The sequence below is a fragment of the Biomphalaria glabrata genome, chromosome 10 (assembly GCF_947242115.1).
Source record: "Biomphalaria glabrata chromosome 10, xgBioGlab47.1, whole genome shotgun sequence".
In the NCBI taxonomy this organism is placed as follows: domain Eukaryota; kingdom Metazoa; phylum Mollusca; class Gastropoda; family Planorbidae; genus Biomphalaria; species Biomphalaria glabrata.
The window spans coordinates 31,158,468-31,170,763 of record NC_074720.1 but is presented as its reverse complement, the minus strand read 5'-3'; the positions used below and the strand labels follow the sequence as shown (position 1 = coordinate 31,170,763).

General features: G+C 39.4%; 2 protein-coding genes across 2 annotated transcripts; one reads left to right on the top strand and one right to left on the bottom strand.

The window, feature by feature from the left end:
• Positions 1–287: 287 nt before the first annotated feature.
• LOC106051718 (uncharacterized) lies at positions 288–10,572 on the top strand. Its single transcript, XM_013206925.2, has 4 exons — positions 288–439; positions 2,173–2,324; positions 8,969–9,094; positions 10,306–10,572. Exons 1-4 carry the CDS (start codon positions 430–432, stop codon positions 10,495–10,497), a joined length of 480 nt encoding a protein of 159 aa, XP_013062379.1. The 5' UTR covers positions 288–429; the 3' UTR covers positions 10,498–10,572.
• LOC129928847 (putative golgin subfamily A member 6-like protein 19) lies at positions 3,058–7,745 on the bottom strand. Its single transcript, XM_056045235.1, has 2 exons — positions 5,941–7,745; positions 3,058–5,886 (listed from the first exon to the last, which is right to left on the bottom strand). Exons 1-2 carry the CDS (start codon positions 6,153–6,155, stop codon positions 4,968–4,970), a joined length of 1,134 nt encoding a protein of 377 aa, XP_055901210.1. The 5' UTR covers positions 6,156–7,745; the 3' UTR covers positions 3,058–4,967.
• Positions 10,573–12,296: the final 1,724 nt, after the last annotated feature.

Here is a 12,296-nt window from a genome sequence, read left to right as displayed (position 1 = left end):
GTCCCCCATACGGGATACATGCCCTGCCTAGCGTAGCTGCTGAACTATAAGAGGTCCCTCTATACTGTCCATACATTCGTTCGCAGAGACATCGCTGTTTGTAGTGCGGTCTTGCCACCGTATGTCCATGACGGAACGCAAACATGTTTAATGGAAGCGATCAAGAACTATTAGTAGCTTTATTTATTTATCCAAGGGAATAATGGACTGAAAAATTATTTGATTCTTTTTTTCTGCTATGGAGGAAATCGTTGTTTTTAGAACACATCTCAAAACTTCCAGTCTGTTTAGGTGCACCTTGTGTGCCTTAGTTTATATGTTAAGTGTTGTTCTTTTTTCAAAGATAATAGAGGGGACCAAGTTATACAATGCCAATGAAAATCAATCTTTAAAATGTTCTTAAAGTCTGTAATCTAAAATAGGTTTAGTATGAATAGAGGTAAGTTGAGTTTGAGATCTAACATGAAATCGTCTATCCAAAATGCTGCATAGCTTTTCAGAACATACAGAATCTAGATCTAGATCAAGAGCTATTACGTTTTAAATACACTTGTAAAGGTATATTGCTGTGGTTATTATAGAGAGAGTTGGCAGAATTAGAAAACCTTATACTTAGGCTTGCTGTTCCTACTAAGTAAAGTCTTGTTAACACCAGAGGTTACATTTTCATTTGAGGAGACGTTATTAATATAATCTTTTTTTTTTTTTTAGATGAAAAGATTCTGATTTTTATTTAGATACTTGTAAGGACTTGACTCACGTGAATTCGGACTCGCATTTATGCCCAACTCACAGAGGCGTAGTGGGGGGGCACAATGCCCCGGGCGCAACATATAGGGGGCGCCACTCGAAGGCCTATCTTTCTATGTTATATTCATGGAATATAAATCATTTACCAAGTTGCATTAGTTCAGGAGCAAAAGTCGGATAAGAATATTGAGGGGTTTTCGCCAATAAAGTACCATCCCCGTGCGCATGTTTTGCTCACTACGTCTCTGTCAATCCAGCCCCAGCTGGTAACAATAGCAAGATGCCTGTAGGCTGGTATTCAAGAATATGATTTCCCCCCCCCCCTTTTTTAGAGACTGGTTAGGTTGCGTGTGTACAAAAAAATCGTGTTGTAATGAGTTGACCGATACATTTACAAAGAGACATTCCAAAGCAAGTACCCCTTTTTACAAAGCTTATATCCACTCTGTCTGTCTTTCTGCCTGTCTGGTCAAAGTGTGTACACGTTATTTCTCCCACATCTCGGATCAAGTTGAAACTTCACACAATTATTCATTGACATAGACAAGACATGAATCGTCGATTTTAAAAAAAGTAACCAATTAGCCAATTAAATACTGGTAATTATTATTTTTTGTTTAATAGCAAAAAGTAAAAATAATAATTCAGTATTCACAGATATGGCTCAATTTGTTGGGTTTAGTCCCTAAAAATAGTTAACGCTACTTCTCCTTCGCGCAATCTCCGATCAAGTTGATAATTTAAACAATTATTTATTGTACCTAACAAAACACGAATCAGTAAACGAAAATACTCAATAAGTCAATTATTTATTGGTTATTTAATTATTTTGTTTGATATCGAATAAAGGAAATAGCTTGTACATTATTTGTAGATATAGTTTTAAGGACGTAGTTCTTCCCCTTTAGAAAAGCCTTGTCTAGTAATGTCCACTCTTTACACAAATGACAGAGGAAGCCCCCATGACACAGTTTAGTACACTAAATTCGCTAATGATACTAAGTATCGAAGCTCGATAGAAAATTTTACACACTAGTGCACAGACAATTTCCTAGAACTTAAAGTCTCATAAGGAATTTCACAAAGAACAAACAATCAATACATGAGCTGCAGATAAATACTATACCGTTATATGACAATGCAACAAGTACACTTATACAAATAGTTAGGTGTCATTGCTGACAACAAGCTTTTGTGGGAAGTCCACCTTGAAACTCATGCAAAGAAAATCGCAAAATGGCAATTTTTCTCATGCAAAGTTAACATCTTTAAACTACATAAGAAGATGTTGGATAATAGCACCGGAAAAATTGTGCAAACACAGCAGCTTAGAAATGAAGTAAATTTAACGCCATCCAAAGACAATTATCTCAATCAATTTGTAAATATTACGATCGTACTTTTTGTTTTTTTCATTCTAAGAACTATTCGTTGGTCAATCAAAGTCATCTGTGAAACCCATCTCTGTATCTATATCCCATTCTGCTGACTATGTGGCAAGGTCGCTGGGCTCTTTACCTGGGTTGGTCGACTTCCCAGGCAGTGTCATAGACCCGATTATCCAAGAAGATGGGGTAAGTATTTTTTGAAAGACGTGTTCTGTCCCCAGCCAAGGCTGAGTGTGGTAGCTCGGTTAGTTGGAAGTCGTCTTGAAAGTAGACCAAAGCTCTACATTGGTAATAGACAAAGAAGGGATGGAATTGGAATAAATATTTTTGTGACGATGACTTTGTGTAGATCATACAATGCAATGGCAAAAATTGTGATTGAAATTGTGATGATACAATTTTGTATGAAATTGCTGTTCATGTAATGTTCCGATCACTCAAACAACATCTAAAGCCGAAGATACTAATTTAAAGTATAAACCAGAAATACCGTTCAAATAAACCTCTTCCATCTCCTCTCCTCTCTCTCCCCTCCCCTTTCCCCTCTCCTCCTCTCTCCCCTCCCCTCCCCTTTCTCCTCACCTCCTCCCCTCCCCTCCCCTTTCCTTTCCCCTCTCCTCTCACCTCCTCTCTCCCCTCCCCTCTCGCCCTCCTATACCCTCTGTCAGGTTTAGGATTTATTTGCGTTTTTAACTAGCTGTATACTGTTAAGGTCCCGGGGTTCAACCTGACAAGAACATCACTCACACACAGTCGTACATACAGTAAACAACAATGTGAATAGTTTAAATAACAACAAAAATAAATGAATTTAATTGTATGAAACATATATGTGTATGTACAATGAGGATGACAAATAGACAGTATATATATTAGATATATATATATATATATATATATATAATAGGTATATATAAAGATATTATACAATAATTAAATTAAGCACCTTTGCTACGGCTATTAACTTGTCACCCTGGCTTTATGGTCCACCAGACTCTGACCGACTGGCGTCACACACTGCCAACCTTGGTAATAGTAAAGTTTGACAATGACAATGAAAAAAAACTGCAATATGTATTTCTGAGACGGCAAGCGACGCCCACAACTCCAACACTGGCACCCTATAAACGAAATAAACACAATACTCTCAACTTCTACACTAAAAATAGAAATAGTGACAACCTCATACAACATACAATAATAGATATCACAAACGAATAACTCACCCTAAACAGGGGTCCCAAAAATCCAACTGAAAAATAAGTCCGAGAAACAGGTACAGACAAATAACGTTTTACGAGCCAACACACCGTCCGCTACAACCAAACTAGAGGGTGAACTGCCTCGTGACAAAGAATGACCGATAGATGTCACCGGACTTTGTGACGTAGCAAAACAATTCAAAACAAAAAAATACAAGACACTCTCGCCCCGTACACGTACTACCAGTAGAGGAAATAAAAAAAACAGAGTTAGGAGAAAGAAATAGACACTTGTCTATACTACGCGACATCCCCCCTCCTCGACGAGCTGGAAATTTTGAAAGAAATTCCAGTCATCAAAAATCCTTTCGAAGACAAAACTTTGTAGAAAGAACAAGGAAGAACAAAATGATCATAAGTGCATCTATGTCACATTTCAAAATGTAATAATGGAAGAAAAAAAATGATGGGGAGTCACCAATTAATGAACCAAGGAAACACAATACACGTCAAGATAAAGATCCAATAACAAAGAAAAGTTGGTTACCTTGACTTTGAAGGTGACCCATATCAACTTGGGACAAGAACCAAGTTATATTACAAATTCATATTTACAAATACAACATTAATATAATATACCAAATTATATTTATATTAAATAAATACACATTATATTCTTGAAATTAGTATCATTTGCATAATATAAAACACAAGTTCAAATGTTATAACACATAGAAACATAAAATAAATGGCGGATGGAAGTCTATATCAATCTTGAACAAAGATCAGCCAGCAGATTGTTCTCTCCCTTTACGTGGACAACGTCAAAGGAGTAGTCTTGTAGCATCAATGCCCCTCTTGTGATACGTGCGTTTGTAAAGTTTGTGCTCCTGAGATACGATAAGGCCTTGTGATCAGTCAGCAGGTGAAATGTTTTACCTGCTAAATACCTGTCCAGTTCCTTAACAGAATATACTATGGCTAATCCTTCCCGTTCAATAATAGAGTACTTCTGCTCCCGAGGCAACAATTTACGGCTTACGTACTTTATGGGATGTAACACGCCTTTGATACATTGACAGAGAATGCCAGAAATTCCTTTATCTGAAGCATCTGTCTGAAGAAAAAAAAAAGTTAGAGAAGTATCAGGTAAACGAAGAATAGGACACTTACTCAGACAAGTCTGCAGCCTATTCAATGCCAACGCACACTTGCAGTTCCAGTTTACTTCCATAGGTCTAAATATTGGAACGTTTGACCAACAAAGCTAATATATATATAAATATATATATATATAAAACAGAGAATCAAAGTTATCATATCGTTACCCCCGCGCACTTATACGATGTGGGACAACTACAATAGTCCTACCTCCAAGTTTGGACTTGTCTAAATATTTAACTGCTCTCGCAACATCGGCCAGGTTCCTTAACTTTACATGACCTACGCCCATCGACTTCCCGTTTGCCATTAAAACCTCCACAAATCCCACTAAACCAACGTCTCTAAATCTATCTTTTAACTTCTGCCAGTTAACATTGAATGGCAAATTTTGAACAGTTACTGTGTAGCGATCCGGCACTAACTTATACCCACGGCGACCATCCGAATCGCGACGACCCGCTAGTCATCTATGTCTTGACCTTTGATCTTGATCGCTGACAATATCCTTAGAGTTCACATCTTCAACATCAATCTCGTTAGACGGGGAAACACCTTTACGGCACTCGGTTGAATTATGCCCCTTTTCACCACAACTGAAACACACAATTACCTTTCTTTTACCCACAGGTTCACAACATGCTGCCGCCACATATACACTCTCTTCCTTACAAATCGGCTCATCTGACCCAGCAACCTTAAAGCCTTCTATAACTTCCAGCATGTTCTCTACTGTTCTGTGCTTGCTCAAAACCAGTTGCCTGTATACACGACTCGATACGCTTTCTAAGATCCTATCTTTGATCAACAGATCTCTTAACTCCTCCACTGTTTTACCGACTTCAGCCATCTTGCACCAATTATCTAAGGCCGTTTTCAATTCTGTTACATATCTCCTAAAGTCGTTTTGACTTGGTCTCACGAGATGGAATCTTTTGCGGCAGGTTTCCGCGTTGATATCTGCATGGCGAAGAAGTGCAGTCTTGACTTCTTCATAATTCTCGCTAAGGAACAGACTGTCCCTTAGCATGAAGTTTCTGAGTGCGGTGGTCAGTTTATATGACAACAGCAAGGACCACTCTTTTCTCTCTATTTTGCACCTTGCTGCAACGGCCTCAAAGTGTGTTAGGTAAGCTAGGAGGTCGTCGTCATCTTTCATTCCCTGGAAACTCTTGTCAAGCCTGTCTAAGACATTCTTGTATCGCACATCCCCTGACTGTCCTGCCGCCACGCCTGCCTCTGGCGCAGACTTTTCTTTAAGCCTAGCCAGTTCCAACTCCTCTTTCCTCTTGATTGACTCCTTGGCATCTCTTTCCTTCCATCTTTCGTGCTCCTCGCGTTTGGCCTTCTCATCACGTTCAAATCTCTCTTCTTCCTCTTTCTTCCTAGCCTCTTCTTCTGCCTTCGCCTCTTTCTTCAACTTCTCCTGCCGCTCAAACCTAGCCTCTTCTTCTGCCTTCGCCTCTTTCTTTCTAGCCTCTTCTTCTGCCTTCGCCTCTTTCTTTCTAGCCTCTTCTTCTGCCTTCGCCTCTTCCTTATCTCTATCATATTCATCTTTCCGTTCCTTCACATATCTCTCTAACCTTTCCCCTTCGTACCCCATAGCACGGCCATCACTAATAAACTGTGATCTTACCGTTAACCTGGTTTCCATGGTCTAAGTGCCTTACTGTGTTCAGCTAAATCAACTAATACTATTATTATTATTACTATGATATACTATAATATACAGACATAAGATGTAAACTAAAACTTAGAGTGTGTCGTATGGCAAAGAAAGAAAACCTATCTGAGTAGTATCCAAAGTCGGAGAGAAAACGCCTCACTCCAGGCCGATGCGTAGAAAGATAGCTGTTACAGGGACTTCCAACACACCAATATAGGAACGATGGCCTCTAACACCGGTATCAACGGTCAATCCCCACACACTTGCCTGTTGCCGGGAGCGAGAAGACACTCGTCACTCGGTGGTAGTGAAGCACAAAATAACATGAAAGAAAAAATTAAATAAATGAATATAAATCACAATCTTGAAATATCAACACCTATAGTCCTATGATGATGAGTTCAAAATCATAAATGATAAATTTAGCATTGGTACAATCCTCAATAACAATCAACACATATAATAATATGGCGGTGAATTCAAACAAATTAATGATAAATTTAACAATGTTTCAAGCCTCTGCTACTTTTGATGTCCCAACAATTATGAGAAGTACACAAACACTTTTTTTTTTTTTCAGCAAATTGTACCCAATAACATCAAATATAAATACAATAAAGGGGTATTAGGCAGTATATTTTTTATTTTTATTTTATAAGATAACAAGACGAGATAAGACAATCTATGACCTAGTAGTCACAGCCGGACTCTGAGCCCCCATTTGTCAGGTTTAGGATTTATTTGCGTTTTTAACTAGCTGTATACTGTTAAGGTCCCGGGGTTCAACCTGACAAGAACATCACTCACACACAGTCGTACATACAGTAAACAACAATGTGAATAGTTTAAATAACAACAAAAATAAATGAATTTAATTGTATGAAACATATATGTGTATGTACAATGAGGATGACAAATAGACAGTATATATATTAGATATATATATATATATATATATATATATATATAATAGGTATATATAAAGATATTATACAATAATTAAATTAAGCACCTTTGCTACGGCTATTAACTTGTCACCCTGGCTTTATGGTCCACCAGACTCTGACCGACTGGCGTCACACACTGCCAACCTTGGTAATAGTAAAGTTTGACAATGACAATGAAAAAAAAACTGCAATATGTATTTCTGAGACGGCAAGCGACGCCCACAACTCCAACACTGGCACCCTATAAACGAAATAAACACAATACTCTCAACTTCTACACTAAAAATAGAAATAGTGACAACCTCATACAACATACAATAATAGATATCACAAACGAATAACTCACCCTAAACAGGGGTCCCAAAAATCCAACTGAAAAATAAGTCCGAGAAACAGGTACAGACAAATAACGTTTTACGAGCCAACACACCGTCCGCTACAACCAAACTAGAGGGTGAACTGCCTCGTGACAAAGAATGACCGATAGATGTCACCGGACTTTGTGACGTAGCAAAACAATTCAAAACAAAAAAATACAAGACACTCTCGCCCCGTACACGTACTACCAGTAGAGGAAATAAAAAAAACAGAGTTAGGAGAAAGAAATAGACACTTGTCTATACTACGCGACACCCTCCTTCTTTCATCCCCCTCCTCCCTCCCCTCATCTTTTCCCTTCTCCTCCCCTTTCCTTTCCCCTCTCCTCTCACCTCCTCTCTCCCCTCCCCTCCTCTTTCCCTTCTCCTCTACCCTTCCCCTCTCCTTTCTCCATCCCCTCTCCCCTCCCCTCTCCTTTCTCCATCCCCTCTCCCCTCCCCTTTCTCCATCCCCTCTCCCCTCCCCTCTCCTTTCTCCATCCCCTCTCCCCTCCCCTCTCCTTTCTCCATCCCCTCTCCCCTCCCCTCTCCTTTCTCCATCCCCTCTCCCCTCCCCTTTCTCCATCCCCTCTCCCCTCCCCTCTCCTTTCTCCATCCCCTCTCCCCTCTCCTTTCTCCATCCCCTCTCCCCTCCCCTCTCCTTTCTCCATCCCCTCTCCCCTCCCCTCTCCTTTCTCCATCCCCTCTCCCCTCCCCTTTCTCCATCCCCTCTCCCCTCCCCTTTCTCCATCCCATCTCTTCTCCCCTCTCCCCTTCCCTCTCCTCTACCCTTAAATTTTTCACATCTTTGGTTTAGGTCGACCTAGAATAGTACGTCCTAGCCAAATATTAAACAGAAGTGAGTGGCGAGTCAATTGTTTTAAAAAATACCCGATAGGATAAACTGGCTAGCAAAGAAGTGATTTTAATTGTATACAATGTTCATCTTTCTGCGGACCTCCTTCGGTCGTGTCATGGACCCCTGGGGGTCCGGGCACTACAGTTTGAGAAACACTGATCTCATCTTTGTCCGGCATTCGTATCGTCATTATCAACACTGTTTTCATTCTATTATAATTATCAACTAAATAGCATCTTCACTCTCGTTATCTTCTTCTATCTTCTTTTCAACAAACTCATCTTATTATTTTTTGCCTTCTCAGAATCTAACAATATATTTCCATGGTTGCCGGTCATTTCATCCCAAACTATAAACACTATAATAATATGTCAAAAATATCTAAAAACCATTCTAAATAAAAACATTGATATATTAGATCTAAAGAGGGCTTAAAGGCGAAGTCTTAACTGCGCAACTACACAATGATTACAACAAGTATTTAATTGGGGATGAAATGACCGGGGGATGAAGTGACCGAAATGACCGGGAATGAAGTGACCGGGGATGAAATGACCGGTAAATCTTTTTCCATATCATCAATGTCATCTTCATCGTCATCATAATCATCTTTCTTGTCATCATCAATTTTTTGCTCAGACCACATCACTGAATACTGAACGCATAATTACAACAGAGCAAGTTGAAACTCAGATCAGGTGCGCAATCTTGGCTGTCGTCTGCTTCATACCGCTGGGTTATGTAGCCCTTCACCAGGCTCGCAAGGTAAGAGTCTACTTTCATTGGTAATGTCCCTTTGTTAGTCTTGTGATTGCGTGTGTGTCGAGTGTCTGATGTAACTAAGAGTAGGATTTAGAGGGGATGAAAGGATGAGCAGATCGTCGGAAGTGAGGGGAGAGGAGAGGGGATAGGTGAGGGGAGACTAGAGAAGAGAGGTGAGAGGATAGGAGAGAGGAGAGGGGAGGAGAAGGGAGAGGTGAGGAGAGTGGAGAGGTGAGTGGAGAGGGGAGGGGAGACGAGAAGGGAGGGGAAGGGAGGGGAGGAGAGAGGAGAGGAGAGGGGAGAGGGGAGGGGAGGGGAGAGGGGGATTGGAAGACGAGAGGGGAGGGAAGAGGAGAGGGGAGGGAAGAGGTGAGGAGAGGGGTGAGGGGAGAGGGGCGAGGAGAGGGGAGAGTGAGATAGAATTACATGTGATGATTGCATGTATAAAGTAGTAGTTGTGAAGTGAGTGGAAGTACCTCAATAGTTCAACTCATTTGACATCCTGTAATTTAATTTGTGTTTTCACACGTGTCTATATGAAAATTAAAATCTAAATATATCTGCATCTTCACACACATCATTGTGACACACATCACTGTGCACACCCATCACATGCACATCTATTATATGTACAGCCAAAACTAACGCATCCATCACAGAATACACCCATCGCATGCAAATTCATCATAGTGTATATTCCTCACAGTTTATCAGACATGCACATCCATCACAGTGCACTTTAATCACAGTGCACATCCACTACTGTTCACATCCACCACATGTAGGTGCATAACATTGCATATCCATCACAGTGCACATCCACCACTGTGCACATCCATCACATGCAGATGCATAGCAGAGCATATCCATCTCAGTGCACATCCATCACAGTGCACATCCACCACATGTAGATGCATAACAGTGCATATCCATCACAGAGCACATCCATCACTGTGCACATCCATCACATGCAGATGCATGTCATAGCATATCCATCACAGTGCATATCCATCACAGTGCACATCCATTACATGTACATTCATAAAAGTGTATCCTGATACAGTGCACATCCATCACAGTGTGCACCCATTACCTGTACGTTCATAACAGTGTATCCTGATACAGTGCACATCCATCACAGTGTACACCCATCTCGCCTTCGTTCATTTACTTGTTGTTCAACAAATTGTCTTCGTTCTCTTGCATCCTGACAGGCTCGCAGAGCGCTCCTCAGCGGCAAGTCTACGGATGCTGAGTACTACATCCAGTCCTCCTCTGAGCTCACTGCCCTCAGCATCTGCATAGGGGTGGTCATTGTGGTCATGGGCATCTTCTTGCTCTACTGGAATCTGAGAAGGCCGGCTGAGATTGCAATGCCTGCAATGCAGAACACAACAGCGCATTAATCGACTGTCTCCTGTTGACAAAGTCACAGATTGTCATGTTGTATATATACAGAAAATATAAAGAAATAACACTCATCTAATCTTTATACTTCTATGGTTTATGAAATTTCAGATTCTCATTTTTTAAAATCTTTTTTATTTGCAAACTTATATTATTTTCATTGTACTAGATCAGAGTTTCCCAAACTTTTTTCTTACCGGAACACTTCGCTTATTCTGAGTATTTAGCGGAACACTTCGCTTATTCTGAGTATTTAGCGGAACACTTCGCTTATTCTGAGTATTTAGCGGAACACTTTGCTTATTTTTTAGAAAGTGTAATTCGCATGGTTTGCATACTAGTTAACTATCCCAGTAGTTTGTGGAATACCTATTCAGGCCTTGCGGAACACTAGGGTTCCGCGGAACACAGTTTGGGAAACACTGTACTAGATAACTCTATCGGCATGCTACTTAAATGTGAATGTGTTTGAATGTGTGCAAATAGAATAGTCAGAACATAAACAAGGTTACAAAGACAGTTTGTGTGGAGACAGAAACTCAAAATAGGCCCCCGAAGTGGTCCACCCAGTAAGGTAAAAAGGCAGGTTACAATATTTTTAGAAAGAACATCAGAATGGCATTTTGTCAAAGACAATTGACAGAGAAGAATCTCGTAAACTAGAAAAGATAGTGAAAATCCGACATCATAATATTTTAGACCATTCAAAGTTCTGATGCAACGGCTACTTTTTTTCTTTTCTGAAAGCGAAAAATCTAATTTTTAAAATCACTTATGCAAGCAGTTTTTTTCATAAAAATACACCACTTCTACAACTATTCACTATTCGTAGTAACAAACACGGGAGACTCTTTAGTAGGGGGTACAAAATCAACCATATTTGTAATACATTAAAGCAAACAGTTTTAATTTTTTTTTGTCCAAAAAATATTTTTTCTTACATTTGCATTGCTAAGTTAAGTAAGTTCTGTTATATTAACTACTACATTTACACTAAAAAATGTTTACTTTTTTTAAAGAGAAAAAAATCTATTTAGTATGCATATAAGTTGGACATAATTTAAAACACTAATAATAACTAGTTTTTCATATTATCGCGTGAGCAAAGACAATGGTCTTGTCTCCATGAAATGTGATCTAGGTTATGGCCGGGTCTTCACACTTCACAGCCTTGTGGATACAACACTTTTCTTTATTATTCGGACTCTGGGACAATGCCTTATTGTTATTAGTTATTATTATTACAAAGCTTATACCTACTAACTCTGTCTGTCTGTCTGGTAAAAATTGTGTATCCGTTATTTTTACCACACCCACTCTCAGATGAAGTTTGAATTTCCCCAAATCATTCTTTGTCATAGATAAGAAATGAATTGATAAAGAAAAGTATCCAAATAGTCAATAGATTACTGATAATTAATTATTGTGTTTGATACCAACAAGGACGAGACTAATTCATTTGTTGGGTTTAGTCCCCTTAAATGCATACTATATCAAGAGGCCCGAACAAGACTCTGGCCCCAAAACACTCCGATAGAAAAAAAAACAACTTTACTGAGAACCGCCTGGTCTGGAAACCACTGCGCTCAGATATGATTACTGATATGAACATTATGGGTGGTAAGATGGCAACGAAGTAGAAGTCCCTTAATATAATTGTTCTGTCTCACACTTTCTCCGATCAAGTTGATGCATTCAAGGATTTTTTAGTGTACCTCGCAAAAAATGAATCAAATACAAAGAAACAACACTCGATTAGTCAATTAATTATTGGTAATTAATTATTTTGTTTGATATT